Source organism: Ctenopharyngodon idella, chromosome 12, assembly GCF_019924925.1.
Source record: "Ctenopharyngodon idella isolate HZGC_01 chromosome 12, HZGC01, whole genome shotgun sequence".
Lineage (NCBI taxonomy): Eukaryota > Metazoa > Chordata > Actinopteri > Cypriniformes > Xenocyprididae > Ctenopharyngodon > Ctenopharyngodon idella.
The window spans coordinates 7,726,755-7,746,178 of NC_067231.1; the positions used below are offsets into that span (position 1 = coordinate 7,726,755).

Consider the following 19,424-nt stretch of genomic DNA (forward strand, 5'->3'; position numbering starts at 1 on the left):
ACTATATTAATTCTTTTCTCTTCATTTTCTATTTTATATGCTTTCCAGATAGTTAACTTTGCCTGACCAATTAAAAAAATGGAGAAGGTGCAGCACTCACTTTGAGACTTAAAATATTTAAACCCAAAAATGAATACTGTTTTTGAAAATTTCCAACCAAAGCCTTTAAAGATATAAGAGATCTAAAAGAGGTATAATTCTGTAACAATCTGAAAAAAAAAATATGAAAAACAGTATCTGGTACATTACAAAATTTACATACTGAAGACATACTAAAGTTACACTTAAACAAAAAAGTTTTTGTGGCTAATGCACAATGCAGGATACGCCATTGTAAATCTCCTGATCGTTGATCGCAATGGTCTTTTATAAAACAAATGCCATGAAAGTGATAGTTCATTAGGGACAGATAGACAACTCCTCCATTTTGTATCTACCTTATTTTTAAAAGGTTCACAAAATCTTGACTTCACAGATGCTATGTACAATTGTCACTTACTACATTCTAAAAAGGACACATGTTGAAGTTCTCATAAAGAAAAGAGTTGTCTTATATCCTCATTATCCTGCCAATTATATGGTGTAACAAATAATTCAGGAAAAAAAAAAACATTGATTTAAACCACTAACAAAATAATATTCAATAAACTTATTTAATAGGAAATTATTATTTTAACTTACTTAAAACATTCTTCACTACCCTTTCTGACCTTCTCCCCATTTGTTTAGTTATTTCTTGTATAGAAAACCATTTATTTTGTTCTGTGTAAATTAAATCTCCCACATTTAAAACACCAGCCCCTGGTTTCACAGACAAGGCTTAAGCTAGTCCTAGACTAAAATGCATGATTGAGCTGTTTAAACTGAAAAGTAACTTGCACTGACATATCTTAAAATATGTCAGAGCCATTGTTTTGTCTCAAGATGCACACTAGTAATGTTTTTTTCTAGGGTACGTTTATAAAAGCTATGTAAATACCCTAATTGAACTAAGGCCTAATCCTGGCTTAGTCTAAGCCCTGTCTGTGAAACCGGGCCCAGATGAAATAAAAGTGTTGATTTTAATGCTTGGCAATTTAGATTAGTGACATAGCCATGAATTATAAAACAAAAAGTGGTTCTTCAAGACCAAAATGATTCTCTCTTTCCACTTTAAATGTACTCCATGCTCTTAATACAGACTGATAGAACCCATTCATACCCAAACCTTTGATTACATTATTAGACATTAGGAATAATTGTCTGTCAAGCCCCATAATAGCTTGTAATACTGCAAAACCATAAATCCATGGTTGTGGATCAATGTCATAAAGCAGTTTTTGAGCCGATTGTAATCTCTAGCTTTCCATTTAGAGGTTAAATCAATGAGACCTTGACCACCCTCAAACACAGGTACATTTAGTATGCCTGGATGAAGCCAATGATGTCCTCAGAAAATTCACAAAATGTTTCTGGAATAACTGTAAAAGTCCTGCTGGAGGGTCTAAAACAATCAATTGATGACACAAAATTGAAGCAGCTAAGTTGTTTACCACTAAAACTCTGCCTCTGTATGATAATTGTGGTTGAATCCAACTCCATCACTTTAATCTTCCCAGTATCTTTTCAACTACTCCATCCCAATTCTTTGTCATGTATTGTTGAGTTCCAAAGAAATTCCAAGGATTTTCAATCCCTATGTATTCCAGTGGCACTGTTGTGGGAGATGAGGTGGATCTTCTTCCTGCCACTGACCACACAGTAAAGTTTTATTCCAATTTACCTTTGCTGAAGATGCTTTTTGAAAACAGTCCAGGTACTTGCTCAATTGAGAAATATCTTCTTGAGATCTTATTATGACGGTAACATCTAGTCTAACTATAGTAGTTTCTGATATATTTGGATTGCGGACTGAAATACCTTGCAACTTTTCCCTTAGAAAGGTTCTATAGATATTACATATAAAAGTCCTGTGAGGCTGCATCCTTGTCTTACGCCTCTACTCACAGGAAAAGTTCTTGTTAAGGTTCCATTTATCTTCTGCATACTGTAAACATCTGTATAAAGTATCTGGATCAATGAAATGAACTGTTATCCAAATCCAAAGGCTGACAAGGCATTAAAAAGATATCCATGGTCGACTCTGTCGAATGCCTTTTCCTGGTCAAGTGATAAAAGTCCCACATCAATTCCATATATCTCAGTAAGATGTAATAAATCATGCACAAGAAAAAGGTTATCAAAAATAGAATGTCTTGGAATGCAATAAGACTGGTCTTCATAAATTAATGAAGCCATAACTTTCTTCAAGCGATTTATTAATGCCTTTGAAAGTATTTTATAATCTATCCCTAAAAGGGAGATAGGGTGCCAGTTCTTCAAATACAGTCCTAAATATTCTTTCTTTGGCAATACAACATGTACATATACAGCATGACAAACAGTATTAAAACAGTAAATAACATCATCCACTTTATGGAAAGCTTCTGGGGAAGAGATGGCAGCAGGATGCACTGTGGGAAGAAGGCAGGCTGGCAAAGGCAGTGTTATGCTCTGGGCAATGTTCTGCTGGGAAACCTTGGGTCCTGGCATTCATGTGGTTGTCAGTTTGACAGTACCTCCTACCTATAGACTGTCGCAGACCATGTACAACCCCTCATGGCAATGGTGTTCCCTGATGGCAGTGGCTTCTTTCAGCACCCTTCACACAAAGGACCATTCACACCAAGAACGATATCTATAAAGATGACTATAAAGATAACAGTATTAGCATCCGCACCAGTGAACGATATTGTTCTGTTTATTCTAAGCGCATTCTTGTCTGTCACTTTAATTGCTGAAGCGCGTTATAGCAGGATGGATTCTGATTGGCTGTAAATGTTTTTATCTTTCATCAGCTGGATAAAATCTAAAAGTGATTCTGACGATATTGTTTTTCTGTGCCGTTATCGTTATAGCTGTGGTGTGAACTCTGCTATTGTTTAATGTTGAGAATGACTTTTATAACTGTATCTTTATCATTATCTTTATAGTTATCGTCCTTTGTGTGAACAGGCTTTAACACACTGCAAATATTTTTCAGGAATGGTTTGAGAAACAGGACAAAGAGAATGTTGCCTTGGCCTCCAAATTCACCAGATTGCATAAATACAATTTGCGTTTGTTTTTACTTTTACACGTTAAAAGAACAATGACAGTGTTATGTCAAAAGAGCTTAACTCATATTGAACCCAGAACATTTAAATAGTACAGAAAACTTAACATATATATATAGCACCTAAACATCATAGTCACAGAAGAGTGAAGTCGAGAGACAAATGTGCTAAAGCGACACAATTACTGAACATTTTGTCACTTATTCTGATTGTGATCAATCTACTTAAATGTGAAAATTGAAGTTTACTTAATCCATTTGTGTTGGGACTACCTAAATAATTTTTGTTGCAGTAACTGAAACTGCAGTGGATTTTTAGTTCCTGGCATACTGCATAGGGATGGATCAGGAGAGTAAATATTGAAATTAAATGTTATTTTATGTGTTTTGAGTAAAGGGAAACACCTGATAGTGTTTAATGTTCAATTATGTTTGACATTTAAAAGAGTTTCTATTATGTCAAAGTTTTTGTGGCTACCATTGTAAAAAGTACAGCTTGTGGTTAGGATGTGTGTGACAACAAAGATGGAACTGTCACTAATGCTAGTCGTGTTAATGCTAGTGCAGTAGCAAGTAACTTTTTACTTCTTTACTGCATAGCTATGTAAACATGTTATGCTAGCTACAGAGACTCTTTTGAAATGTACAGTATAACTGATCATTAACAGGTGTTTCGGTTTATTGTGACATAATTGAGTTGATATAACTAAAAGACATTAAGTAAAAATATATGTTAAAAATTAAAATAAATTAATTTTGTGTAACCACTTGCCTTAAAAAAAAAATTAGTAAAATAAAAAAGCCATTTTTTCATTATGTCAAGACTGCTATCACAGAATTAGTCTGAGGTAAGAGGTGGATTGTGTTTCTTTTTTTGTATGATATGATTGAATTTGAATGATGAGAAAGATGCTCTAGATTAATCCACTTCCATCAGTCTGGAGTGCTTTGATCTGCTTTCAGCCTAGAGCTTAAATGTGTTTTGTTGGATGAAAAGATCAGACTCTGGTTCCTCCTTCAATTATTGTACGTTTATGGATATTTTTTGCTCATTTTATCCTCTGCCTTTATCGCAGAGAAGAACTGTCCAATAGTCCCATCACTTGTCCAGTGCCCACAAACTAGTTACATGCCAAAGCTTAATACTTAAGGCTAGAGGTTTGCTCAAATTACTAACCTTATCTATGATTAACAGTTGTGAAATTCAGTGTGATTGACAAAATCTTGTAGAGCTGTTTGACTGTTTGCCAGTAGTCTTTTGCATAATGACATTCTAATCTATACAATATCTTCTACCTAATGCAGAGTTCAAGGTGATTTTATGTTGTTACACTATCTGATGTTCTTGCTACCCTTGTGAAAAAGAAGTGACCTTAATTGTATTGAATGTGCTCTTGTAGTGTGCTTCAAATCTTAAGTTTATTTTTAAAAATCTGTACTTGTCGTGAAATAAAAGTATATGTTAGTTCACCATAAATGCTTGTCAGTACTTTTGGCAGTACACTTTTACCATATTTCAAAAACAATAGAAGTAATTATGAAATTACATATAAAGATGTACAGTCAAACCAGAATGTATTCAGACACATTGAACATTTCATTCATTAATACAGTTTATTCACTATAGTTTAAAAAAAACGGTAATAAAATATGACAAGATCTCAGAGTTAAACTGTCAGAAAAAATAATCTTAATTATGTCAGATAACACTTAAGCAAAACATGGTCAGGTCAAAGTGTCTGAATAATTTTTGGTTCCAAATTTTTAGCAATTTTACTGGTAGTTCACTGTATGTAGAATTTTTGATCATAATATGTCACAGTTTACTTTATTTTGCTATCCTTACTTCCATAACTGAACTATAGTGTCCTGCACCCACTAGTAAAAATATATCAAAAATATCAAAAATGTCTGAATAATTTTTGGTTTGACTGTACTCATGTCCTACTTTAGTGAGTCAAAAAATCTGTCTAAAGGTCAGCTCTAAATGCATTTAATATAAATTTATACTATAAAACATTTTCAATTAATTGCAATTAACATGCATTTAAGTGTCTGAAAACATTACATTAAGTTTGCACTTAAAGGGTTAGTTCACCCAAAAATTTAATTTCTGTCATTAAGTACTCACCCTCACGTCATTCCACATCCGTAAGACCTTCGTTCATCTTCAACATAAATTAAGATATTTTTGATGAAATCCAAGAGTTTCTTTTTTCTTATCCCCCATAGAAAGTAACATAATTACCACTTTCAAAGTCCAGAAAAGTAGTAAAGACAAGTCAACGTGACTACAGTGTTTCAAGCTTAATGTTATGAAGCGACGAGAATACTTTTTTTGGACAAAAACAAAACAAAAATAATGACTTTATTCAACAATTTCGTCTCCCCCTTGTCAGTCTCCTACGCTGTTTACATTGTATAGACAGTGCAGGCTTCTGTGTACTACATCAGAATGCTGACTTAGTATTGGCCTTTAAGTATATTATTTAAAAATGTATTATTACCTTTTTTAGAAGTATGCTGAAAACCTGCAATTGTTTATTATTCACAAAACTAATGTTTTCTATCTAGTGTGTAAGCTCTGTCTTGAATGTTTGGGCTTATTATAGAGCCACAGAGAATGCAAGGTCATGCAGTGAGCACAATACAATCACTTATAGATTAAGCAGCTTCAGTATGATTGACTCCTATTTCAAGGGTGAAATACTGGTGTGGCTGAGAATTTCAAAGATGAATTATGTAATACAACCCTCTTGCTTTGATTTTTAATATAGTAATATGGTGCAGCTTTGCCTTCTTGTTCTCCTATCGTTATGACATCACATGGTAATGTGAAAGTATAAAAGACAATCATTTTGGAGTGCTACAAACACACACACTTACACACATCTTGTTACATTAAGTCCATAAGTGCTCCAGCAGGTCACAGATCAATCAGAATTAACAGCAGCTCACCCACACTCAGGTCATCATTTTAAGTAGCTAGCTGTCTGATTTAGTTTGAGTGTGTGAGGCAGACAAAGAGAGAGAACACAGGAGGGTGAAATAGCCTATATGAATGATTAGTTTCATCAGTCCAAAGGGTTTTCCCCCCCTGTTGCCTAAACATAATTACAGGAACTGAAGTAGAAAAACAGCCTTTGGGTTTGGAGGCAAAGCTCAATTAGTTTGTTAATTTTAAACGATCTGCCAAGCCAGCATGTGGTCATAGCTAAAGTAAATATGAAACAAGTCGTGTTTCAGCATGGAGGGAGGCCTCAGTGATCTTTTCACAGACTAACCTTTAAATGTGACTTGACAGGCACCACAGGCTTAACATTATATCACTCAAGAAAAATCAACGCAAGGTGTTAAAAAATAGGAGGCGTCATGCATTTGCACTCTCTGTCAATCTATATTGTCTACTTACACTTCAGAATCTATAATGTGTTTTTCTTCAGGCGCCAAAAAAAAAAAAAAAAAAAAAGATTTACATTCACACACTTGTTTATTGTCAAGTATATGACATAAGCAAACATCAGCTATATTATGCTTAAAAATCCTAAACGCGAGCTAATGGAATTTGGAAACAGTTATCAAATTTATAGATAAAATATGATTATGGAAAACATCTGAATCAAGTGTCACGGCAACTACCTAAATGAACACTAAATTAATTATCTGTTGATGAAAGTTAATATATCGAGTCAACTGGAACCATCAGAATAAATTTCTTGTAGTCTCTGATGCTGTGCTGATGTGTGCGGCTGGTTGCGTGGAAACTGATCAGTGCTCTCTCTCTCTCTCTCTCTCTCTCTCTCTCTCTCTCTCTCTCTCTCTCTCTGCGTCCAGACACGTCCACGGCGCGCGCAGCGTGCGGATCTCCAGCACTGCACTAGACGGAATATTTGTGCAAATGACACTGAACTCCCATCTCTGCTGCAAACACACGAAGGCGAATGCCGACAAGAGTAGAGGAGATTTCAGAAGACAGAGAGGAAAAATGTAAGTCAGTCTTGTGTTTGAATGAGAAGTGCACTGAACGCTCGCTATTACATGCCAACGCATTTAAACGAGGAAATAATATACACGTGACAGCTGTACATTAAGGTTTTAGATAGTCGATAGGTTTCTGATTAAGGTTCATAATAATAAAACTATTGGTTTTATTTGTAATGCTATTTTTTCCTTCAGGAGTCACACGCAAATGAATGAAGAACAGCTATGTATAACCAACTAAAACACTTGCAACTCTTACAAAACTTGCAAAACACAACTGTTTTTACTTATAAATATTATCTTAAATATTTATTTACATATTAAATTGTTACATTTACATTTTTTATATTTTCTTAAATATTCTTATTAATACAATACACTATAAAACAGTGAAAATGTTAAGTACAGTTGTTACCTTGAGGAGTCATTTGTACCCAATGTTATGCTTAAAAATTAGGCTAATTAATGTGGTCAGGTTGATTTAGTCATTTTAAATAATATTTTGACTTGAATAAAATGTATTACAAAGTCATTTGGTTCTTACAACATGAAGCACAAAATCTTACAGTGCAGTTGTCTTAATAATTAGTATGGACAATAACTACTGTTTTTAATTATAGACATAATTAGGTGTCAAACTGTTCACTGATATATGTGAAGACACAATATTCATAAAATCTGCACTTTATACATCACTTAATTTGTCAAGATAATAGGAAAGAGTCATTGCAATGATGTTTTATGGTTATTGATAGGTCAAATTTATGAGATTATTGGAAAAAAAACAAAACAGGTAATTGAACAGTTCAGGTTGGCATCCGGGGCTCCGTGTAAACTATCACACACTCCAGCATTCAGGAGCACTCAGACATTGTTTGAAATGAATTATTAAAGAAGACTAGAGATGAGGAAGCACAATAGTTTGTAGACTAAGAACTGTTTCTCATGGTTAAAGCTTTTGTTGGTTTCTGTACATTGCTGTACATCAAACAGCTATTATAATCTGGTTTTTATTTATTTATTTATTTTTTGTGAAGTTCTCTCTGTTCTCTCAACACCCACACACATTTACCTTTACACTACTGTGTACTGTATAAAACTGAAAATGTGCAGTTGTTAAAGATTTGACCCTGAAAATTACTTTATGTTTTAAGGTAACATTATGTCATTCAGTCATGTTAAATAAAGTTAGAATATTACCACATTTGTTAGCACATTTTCAGGTTACCTGACAAATGGATTATGGTGTTCTGCTGAAGAGTAAATTTACAGTACTTAGAGAGGCAACATGATTTTAAATCATGAAACATGGTTCTTTTGAACAATTCATGAGCCCAGTCTAGCTTAAAAGGTTTATAAAAACCTGTAGAGACAAATCTGTTAGCATGCATCTCAGTGATAGTTGTTCAACTGGCGCAGGACCCCACAAAATTGCTGTCATCTTTGCTTATGGGCACTTGATTTTTTTAAGTATTTTAAGCACCACAAGAATGTGCATAGTCCCAAGAACTTTCCTGAAGTGAGATGGGAAAGGCAGCAAACAGGGAAAAATAGTCCATTTCATTTTATTTATTCAGAATACATTGATACATTTGAATGGCCATCAAAGGTGAACTGACTTACTCTAACTGCAACTCATGTTAGAGCTCTCTTGAGTCAGTCATCTACCAGGCTGTCTTGTCTTATAATGCTTACATTCAGAAAGAGCAACAAGAATAACTGTTTAATAAAATGACAAAGTGGCAAAATCAGGCCAATTATCATCTAGGCCTAAGTCAAGTTCTATCTAATGAAATGTCATTCAGTACAGTTCAATTCAACTCAGCTCTGTCAAAGCTTCTATGCTCCTTTCCTGTCTCTACTCTAATGCATTTTTCATTCTCTTCACAATATACTGTATTCTTGTTTGAGAGTCTGGACACAAATCTTATAAAGTTCATGGACAAGTCATAGAAGAAGTTAGGAATTGCTGAAGACAAATATATCTGTTACCATGGCTGGCCATAAATCAAATGCATTTCCATGCTGGTTCGAGTTGATTCATGCTGATCTAGATAAGCTATTAAGAAGTGTGGTGCATAAACCAGCATCCCATGCAGCCAACAAGCATCCAATGATTCTTCAATAGGGATAAAGCGTAAATAGTAATCATATGTGTCAGTAATTTGCAACCGTCATCTATTATAATAACACCATTCACATCACTAACATCACTAATTTTCTTATTCCAATCTAAACATGTTTGTTGGCCTTTTATTGCAGGGTCAGGGTCACATTGGTTTTCTCCCCCAAAATGTTTCTGTCCTGAACCTTTTAACCTCGTTTTTCATCCTTCTCTTCTTTCTTCTCTTCTGTAATGTAAGACTTGCTCCTTAGATTCTCTTGTTTCCTCTCTTGTTCTCTCTGTTGAATCATGTAAACATCCTGTGTGGTTTCTCCTCATCCCCTGCATGCTTCCCTATCATGTCTTGTTTCAACCTTTATTCTGTCAATCTCTGTCCATTCAGCTGCTATTAAGCTTTCATTGATTTTTGGCTCTCTCAGCTATACTTCTCTGCAAATCTCTGTTTTAGGTCTTTGTTGTCCTCATCTTTCACTGTCTGTCTGTCTCTCCTTATGTGTCCGGCCCACACTATCACTTGCGAAAATGTCATGACAGAACCCTGTTGTGTATTCATGAGCGGTACAGCTTGGGGTTTTTTGACTCTTATCTAACCTCTCCTCCACCTACTTTGCTCATTTTACCTTAGGTCACCTTCCCCACATTAAGAAAGGAAACTTTATGGGACTGCAAGGATAAAATCAGTTTTCTTTTAATCCTGGGTAAATAACGGTCTTGGTTTGTTTTTTTTGGCAGGGGAAGACTTTGGTCACTGAAGCATGAAAGCTGAGCTAATGTCTTCCTTTCTCTCTCTCTTTCTCAGCCTTCAGTATTTGCCTGGCATTTCAGCTGCTTTTGTAGTCTAGAATGTCTTATTTCCCCCTCCCTTCAACAAACAGTCCCTCCTTTAGGAGACTCCCACTCGTTATGTGATACTAAGAGGTACTTAGAGATCGATTTCATTTTTAATCTGCGTAAGTGGACAGTGGCGGGTCCGCTGCCATTTGTCAACTACAAACCCAGTGACTTTTATTCTTTCTAGATGTGTTGTTTGAGAATTGAGAATTATGAGTACACTCAAAAAAATAATAATTTTGCTTCTTGTTCAGTTTACTTAAAGAAAACAAATTAATCCAACAAATTAATTGTTATTACTTCATCCATTAAAGTTGTAACCAATCTTTGGGCTGCCAACATTGAACATCATGTGTGCAAAGACAAAAAATATTTAGCTTGCTAGTATAGAAACATCACAATAACTTATTAAATGTTATATAAGCATGTCTAAGTTTAAGTGTTTATGTTTATCATACTCGCTGTAGCGAGAACCAGTGATTAAAAAAAACAGTGATTTTTTTTTTCTTGATGGTACTGGTGGAAACTGCAGTCTTGTGTGGATTTATAAATCATTTTTATTACACAATAGTTAAGGTTGGAAAAAGCCAACCAAGGCAGCTGCATGCTTTCTAGACCATGTTGCCCTGAAGATTTGTAAGAGGATAGCTGCTTCTTATATGCTGCTGATATATTAATGAGCTAAGGTGGGAAGTTATTTATAGAAGGCTGGACAAAATAAATAAAAAAGTGTGAATTACAAGGCAAGTTCTTGTTCATCGTTACTTGCACTTTGACAAAATGAGCTGCGTCTTAAGTGAAACTATTATTATGGATTACTGACCACAACGCTGATGGGATTAAATATCCAAAATGGCAACCACAGTTCGAATAGCAGGCAGTGTTCATTGCCCGCTCTCTCTTGTACTGTACATCATTTGGGCTGCTGTCTTTTCCATCTTGCAATATTTAGTACAACCAGTGTTTGTGATAAGGCTAATGAAGTTAACTATAAGTATTCAAATTAAGATTTATTTGGGGAGTTTATGAAACACAGATATAACTTTGGCTCAGGATAAAGAAGCATATTGCACTTTGCAAGTCTGATATGCTCAAAACTCAAATGTAAAAAAAAAAAAAAAGATATTCATAAAACTGCCTTTTCCATTGGATTATTACACAGTGAAAAGCCATGCTTTTGCATTTTAAAGAAGTTCATGTAAAATGTGTGTAAAATGTGTTTAAAGCTGCAGTAAAAAATAAAATGTAATATTTTCTCTATCTGTCAGTAACTTTGCACATTTTGGTTTTCCGATATTGTGTTTGCTGACATGTCTATGGCAGGGTTATGGATAAAGGTTGAATGTAACAGCTAACAGCATCAAGTAGGGCAAAGCTGGTTTTCTGTAGCCGGTTGCATAAACTGCTGAGACTAGTCTTAGTTATTCATCTTTGTTTTCTTCAAGACTGTTCATAACATTTTCAAGTCAGTTACATAAAAACATAGATTAATCTAATTTGATACCAAAAAGTTTGACTGATTGCTACTTGACTAACTGCTAGTTTGTCATATTAGTACTTAAGACACAGTCTTAAAGGGTTAGTTCACCTAAAAATGAAAATTCTGTCATTAATTACTCACCCTCATGGCGTTCCACACCTGTAAGACCTTCGTTCATCTTCGGAACACAAATTAAGGTATTTTTGATAAAATCCGATGGCTCAGTAAGGCCTCCGTTGACAGAAAGATAATTAACACTTTCAAATGCCCAGAAAGGTACTAAAGACATATTTAAAATAGTTTATGTGACTACAATGGTTCAACCTTAATGTTATGAAGTGACGAGAATACTTTTTGTGCACCAAAAAAACAAAATAACGACTTTATTCAACAATATCTAGTGATGGGCGATTTCAAAACATTGCTTCATGAAGCTTCGAAGCTTTACGAATCTTTTGTTTTGAATCAGTGGTTCAGAGCATGTATCAAACTGCCAACCTCACGTGATTTCAGTAAACGAGGCTTCGTTATGTCATAAGTGTTTTAAAATGTTTCAAAATTTCAATGGTTCACTGATTCGAAACAAAAGATTTGTAAACCTTTGAAGCTTCATGAAGCAGTGTTTTGGAATCAGCCATCACTAGATATTGTTGAATAAAGTCGTTATTTTGTTTTTTTGGTGCACAAAAAGTATTCTCATCGCTTCATAACATTAAGGTTGAACCACTGTAGTCACATGAACTGTTTAAAAATATGTCTTTAGAACCTTTCTGGGCATTTGAAAGTGTTAATTATCTTGCTTTCAACAGAGGCCTCATTGAGTCATCGGATTTTATCAATAATATCTTAATTTGTGTTCCGAAGATAAACTAAGGTCTTACGGGTGTGGAACGACATGAGGGTGAGTAATTAATGACAGAATTTTCATGTTTGAGTAAACAAACCCTTTAACATAATGGTTATGTTTATGCAACTGGCTGGTAGCTGATCTCCCAGTCTGGCCAAGCTGACAAGTTCTCAAAATCCCTCTTAAACCAGCAAACCAGACCAATCCGACCAGGCTTGTAGATAACTTAATACCAGCAAACAAGCTTTTATATATATATATATATATATCGGGCATTATATATATATGGGGCATATCCACCAGAGGCATTGTTTTAGTACTGTTTATTAAGTAATTTCATTAATATTTCTTAGGGGAACCCCATGAAAACTTCAGATAAATGAAAAATGCACCAATTCTGAAACCATGGCAGTCCACTCTCACAGCTCATTGCTTTTTTAATCACAATGTGCACTGTATGATGTCCATCAGACTCTGAGACGAGCTAAATAAGTTGTCTTGTCACAATGCCAGAGAAGGGAAAGGCAATTGTCTGCCTCTCTAAAACTCTTTATTTAGCTGGGTATCTCTGTCTAGTTAATTATATATAATATATAAGGTTAGGGTTATAGCTTATATATAGGGTTAACTTATAAAAGGTATTTACATTTGGTCACTTCATATGCTTTATGTGAGCAAAGGGCAGCCCTCAATCCATGTGTGAGGGAACAATCATGAATGAGACACGTAGATAGAGAAAATGTGAGAAGTGAAACATTAATTGCACATTCAAAAGAAAATTTCTCACAGGGCATTAGAATATCCATGTAAGTGAACAGCATTTCACAGATGTGGCTAAGAGCAGATGGAACCCAAGAATATAGGCTCAAAAAAAAATTTAAAAGTCAAATTTCTTGGTAACTCTGCTTTACAATTCATATTAGATTTTTAAAAATAAAGAAAAGCCATCTGGCAACAGTATTATAACTTTTATGTAACTGTTCTACTGTTCTATTTGAAGTTTCTAGACCTGAAACATCTTGTTCATATGCCTTGTCATCTTTTGTCAGTCCTGGATTACATTAATGCCTGTGGCAGAGCTGTGAATCAGGCCAGCATAGCAGGGATTCAATCAACCAACACTTTTGAGGAAATTTTCCCCTTATCAACATGAGTGGATTTTCTTTGAAGGTTTTTTAATTGTGTGAGCATTGCTTAGTGTGTGTAGAAAAAAGGTTATAAAGCCGGTGGGTAAATAATAATAGCTAAAACCCATTGCTTTGAGCAATGAGCAAACCATTTACCACAAGTAAATTAAAATGAAAAAGGTAAAGGCATCAATCTGCTTTTCAATCTGCTTATTACCTCTGGGATGTATGGGTTTGTGATCCTTGCATATATGGTGTATGTGTGCCTGTGTATACTACTCATACTAAAAGGTAGGCTATAAGAGATCACACTTACCTTCTTTGCGGTCAAAAATGACCGACATAGGAAATGAATGGGAAATACGAAAAAATACAAAAACTCAGAGAATCTTTTGTTGGTAAAAACTACAAATCAGCCACTGTGCAGAAAAAAGTGCACAGCAATGAAGGGCTGACACTCCTAAATGCCAAGAGTGCAAAATAGACATTTTATTGAATTTTGATGTTATGTGTAACAAAATGTCCTTCTCTATGTTCAGGTTTGACTGTAATAAAATTAATGCAAAAACTGACACTTCAAATCAGCATTTCAAACCAAAAAATCTAAACCTTGACAAAAAGTAGTCTTTGAGAATGTCTAAGTATAAATCCAAATCCAAAACTTAATAAAAAATAAGTATTTGTCTAAAAACCACTAGAGAATTTATAAGCCACTTTATATAGAACTATATGGGAATCTAGTGGTTACACCATGGCATTACATAAGTTTTTCTTTTTTTTTACCCCCACCAGATGGCACTAATCTACCTTCAAAAAAAAAAAAAAAAAAAAAAAAGGATTTTAAATGCCTTAACATGGAATACTGCTTTAATTGAAAAATAATTAAAAAATATATTAGAAAAAAAATTGTGTATTATTTTCAATGGGGAAAAATAGCTAATAAAAATTGTATAAATTTTGCATAGTAACATAAAATACCCTCAAAATTTTATATAATAATCAAAAAATATTATTGAACAAAAATATATTACATTGGTTTTCCTGAAAAACAAAAAAGTTACATTTCAAGGCTTCTATCACCTTTGACCGTAAAGAAGGCAAGTGTGACTCCTAAATGAAGAGGGCCAGAGGGTTAAAAAGTATTAAATAGAACTGGGTAATATAGAAAAAAAAAAAAAAAAAAAAAAAAAGATCTCTGCATTATTCATTCTTTTGACAACGTTTCAAATATATCTCAATATTTATGCATTTGCTCTGAAATGGTTTAGGGGTCATTTGTTTCAGTTAGATGAATCATTTTCGACCAAATGTTTTAATCAGTAAACATCTTAACATTCTCATACTTCAAAAACATTGCACACATGAAGTACACTGACATTCCAAGAAGTCTGAAACAGTAAAGAAATATATATTCTCTATTAACCGGTTATGGTATTCTTCAATCTTCTAGGCTTGCAAGCTGTTGGAGATTTTGATGTTGGATACAGCCTCCTGGATGCTCTCAGCACAGGTTGTACTCTAAAGGGATTATGCTCGCCGTCCCACAATGCTGCTACCCTCAGGTTGGCTACTTCGGCACTCTGTGGTCATGTGGTTGCTGTTTCACAGCTTGGTGCTGATGACACTGTGTTTCCACCACGCTGCAACTTCCTGCTCCAAACGTTGCTACTGTTCAGACAGCGAGGGCTCATTTGGTGGCAAGACCATGCGCTGCAGCAACCTGCATCTTACTGAGATCCCTCAGGACATTCCCAATGACACACGACGTCTCTACCTGGACTACAACCTCCTGACCAGCATCCCTGCCAATGCTTTTCATGATCTTCCACTGCTAGCTGAACTAGATCTTTCCCATAATGAACTGGCTTTGCTTGAACCTGGAGCCTTTAGAGGCTTGGCAGCCTCACTACAGTTTCTGGATCTCTCGTCCAACCAGCTCACGATGCTGGACCCAGATGCCTTTGAAGGTGTTAGAGCAAGATCAAATCTCACAGGAAACCCCTGGCACTGTGACTGCAGGCTGCAGACAGCCCTTCCACGCCTGGACCTAGAGCCTGTGTCTTTGACTGGCATTATCTGTCAGACGTCCGAACCCTCAGACTCTGGAGCCCAAGGTGTGCCTTTCCTGCTGGCCAAAGACCTGGACCTGTGTGTGGTGCTCAAAAAGACCACGGACGTGGCCATGTTGGTGACCATGTTTGGATGGTTCACCATGGTCATCTCCTACCTGGTCTACTATGTGAGACACAATCAGGAAGATGCCAGGCGCCACCTGGAGTATCTCAAGTCTCTGCCCAGCAGGCAGGGCAAGTCTGAGGAGTCTTCCACCATCAGCACTGTGGTATAGCACCAGGCCAAGTGCTCATGTTATGTGGAGGAAGCTTCTCAGGCTGCCAAAAGGCAATGGGCACACTGGACAATGGGCTACATGTCTCCAAAGTTTAAAATGTATTAAATCCTTGGAAAAACAAAGACCCCTTGAATTATACAACACCACAAGTTACCACTCAGGATTGATCTCTACCCTCCTAAAGAACCAGAAAGAACTTCTGACATAGGATGCTTCTTGGCCAGTGGAGTGCAATGTCCACAATAGGGAAATGTGAAACATATCAAGCTTAGACAGAAACCATCCACAGACACGCGGATGGACAGAGATGACTAGAGACAGAAGTAGGGAAATCACAGAGGCCATCTAATCCAATTCCGATGAATAATTGATTCAGAAATGGCCGGGGTTGAGGCTCATCTTGACTAAGAGGTTTTTCTACTCTGCACGCTTTTAAAGGAGGCGTTTGTCTGTTTTTTTTTTATTTTTTATTCAGTGGTTGTTTTTTTCAGTCAGATCTCCATTTGACATGCAACACACGGAGCGTAAAGCACTCAACCTACTGGGTATTTACAAAAAGTACTGTTGTTGTCCCTGCAGGCAACATCAAAATTTTACAGAGCAACACATTCTTGCATGCATCAATGATTTTTCAGGTGTCTCAGTAAACATAGTATACAAACTGTGCAAAAGTAAAAAGCACTGTAGATTGCTTTGATACTCAGTGGTTAGGTTTTTAGGGAAGCACAGAAAAGCTATTTTCTTTGAGAATCCTACAGCGTTAATGACGTTGTGACTTAAAAGAAATAAACAGGTTGGCTTGTTATTTTCATGATCAGTCAGTGTAAGATAAATCACTGTTATAGTCGTTTCAAGGGAAAACACACTGGGGCATTTTTTTTAATCTGATTTAAAATGTTTTAAAACTTTCATGTTTAAAGATAATGAGACAATGTTGACAACCACATAGTGTGTTTGCACTGTTAGAGTGGATCCTTGGTATGTCACAACTAGTACTGTGTGATTGTTCAGTTTCTTATGTGGAGTGCCAGCAAGAATAATTCAGAATGTCTGCCAAGATAAACCATGAGTTAAAATCCACCTGAATGTTCTGCCTGCGTGATTTAATGTCTTCGAAGCTTTACAAGTCATATCCATAAATTAAGAAAATAGCATTTTGTTAATCCTTTACAAAAGACAGTGAGGGGTATGTCATGAAATTCCTCAGAAAAGTCCCAAACCTAATGAGCTGCCTACCAAGACATTTTAAGGTATCATATGTGCTCCTGACAAGAAAGTTGTAATTGTGCTGGCATGTAGACAGTAAGTAACAAGGCAGCTCACTAGGTTATAACTGTAGTCATCTCAGGTCTGGATGTGGTTGTAAATTAGTTCATAAGCACTAGGTTTATATATAGAAAGAAAGAAAAGAAACAGAAATGTTACACTTTACAATAAGGTTTTATACATTAACATTAGTTAATGCATTATTTATCATGAATAAACAGTGATCGGTCTTTTTACAGCATTTATTAATCTTTATGTTAGTGCTAATTCATAAATATACATAGTTCATTGTTATGTAAAGTTAAACATCTATTAGTGGATGTAAAATTCATCAAGATTAATATATTTTTTCATCATGTTTTCAGATATTATGTTAGCTAACTGCTTACTATACAACCTTATTGTAAAGTGTTAGTGAAATAAATGATTTTCTGGTCATGCATATGTTGGATATTTTGTTTCAGTGCAAGCAACAGAAAAAGATGCATTATGTGGCAAAATGAATAAGAAAAGGTATTTGATTTTTCTTGTTTGCTTGAAAGTGTTATCTGTAGTGCCAACATGGCATTGTTTTTTGGTCTCAGTGATAGCAGAGTGCATTCAATCCATTGATCCTAACATAGTTCAAGAAATGTCATGCTGAAAATGATGGTAAACACTGGGAGGTAAACTTTATTTTCATTTGTAATACTGCTTTATTTTTTACTTTAAATATGGATTGTGCACTTTCAGCTTCACCAAACAAACAAATAATAAAAAAAAAATACAAAGAAATAACAACCACAATAAATTAGACAATGACAAATTGATCTGACATAGAGTTGTGTCAAAACACATTGCTGGCTATTTTCACAAACATGCATTCACATAAAAACATAATGGCCTGCATCAGTGCAGGAAGCTGTAAAAGTCGTCCCGGTACAAAATTACCCATGAAAAATATAATCAACCGATTATTTATGATGGTAGTCTCAGAATGCCTACGCTACAGCATAACTATAATTTGCAATATTACAATACATTTAGAAAATTTTCAAGGAAAATTCCAAGTTTTATACAAGTTGAGCTCAATTGACAGCACTTGTGGCATAATGGACACTTACAATGGAAGTAAATAGGGCCATTTCGTAAATGTGAAAATATTTACTGTTTCAATAGTAGTAATAAAAACATGATTTCAGTGAAAAAAATTGCTTACTAACCATTTCTGTGTGATTTACATCCAATTTTACAACTTTGTTGTCTTAACAACTCCTAAAACTCCTAAACAACAGTAAAATGACAAGAACAAATTTACAGCTCAAATAATACAAACACCTTTATGTTGTCCTGTATGAATTTCTTTGTTCTGCAGAACACAAAGGAAGATATTTTGATGAATGTGGGTAACCAAATAGTTTTGGGCACCATTGACTATATTCCCATTCTATGGAAGTCAATGGTGCCCCACAGCTGTTTGATTTCAAACATTCTTCAATATATCTTCCTTTGTGTTAAGCAGAACAAAGAAATTCATACAGGTATGGAACAACTTGAGGCTGAGTAAATGATGACAGAATTTTCATTTCTGGGCGAACTATCCCTTTAATGTAAGTGCTTTAATAAATCTTTAATCTTGACATTTCTGCTTATAAATCGTCCTATTCTCTTATTTTCTTGCACTAGAAGTGCACCTTCATTTTTCACATTATTATTATTATTATTGTGGCAGGTAATCAACATTGTGCCATTAAAGGATTAGTTCACTTTGAAATGAAAATTAGCCCAACCTTTACTCACCCTCAAGCCATCCTAGGTGTATATGACTTTCTTCTTTCTGATGAACATAATTGCAGAAATATGAATAAATATACTGCTGCATCTGAGCTTTATAATGGCAGTGATAAGGTTCAATGAGTATGAGCTGAACAAAGTGCTTCCATCTACATCCATCCATCATAAACATGTACTCCACATGGCTCCGGAGTGTTAATAAAGGCCTTCTGAAGCGAAGCAATGCGTTTATGTAAAATAAATATCCATATTTAAACAAGTTATGAAGTCGAATATCAAGTGTACGCAGAAAGTGTAAACCTCTTGCAGTTGTCAAAGCTTATTGTATGTCATGCACCTTCCTTATTAAACTTACGGTAAATGTGTAATTGATGCAATGCCGGTTTACACTTTCTTCGTAACTTGTATACGGAAGGTGGTCTGGTGGAAGCTCGATATTTGACTTCATAACTTGTTAAATATGGATATTTATTTTACATAAACGCATCATTTTGCTTCAGAAGGTGTCAGG

The 19,424-nt window shown here is 35.1% G+C and overlaps 1 protein-coding gene across 2 annotated transcripts in view; it reads left to right on the forward strand.

The window, feature by feature from the left end:
* lrrc3ca (leucine rich repeat containing 3Ca) overlaps positions 1-18,460 on the forward strand; it is a 55,844-nt gene extending 37,384 nt beyond the window's left edge. The window contains exons 1-2 of one of the 2 annotated variants that reach the window (XM_051915296.1): positions 6,955-7,120; positions 14,975-18,459. In XM_051915296.1, the coding sequence (XP_051771256.1) occupies positions 15,071-15,871 (801 nt within the window). In that variant the 5' untranslated portion in view covers positions 6,955-7,120; positions 14,975-15,070 and the 3' untranslated portion in view covers positions 15,872-18,459. Of the gene's footprint in view, positions 1-6,954; positions 7,121-14,974 lie in introns of those variants that run through there. The other variant, XM_051915297.1, reaches the window with a different exon arrangement.
* The last annotated feature ends 964 nt before the right edge of the window (positions 18,461-19,424 follow it).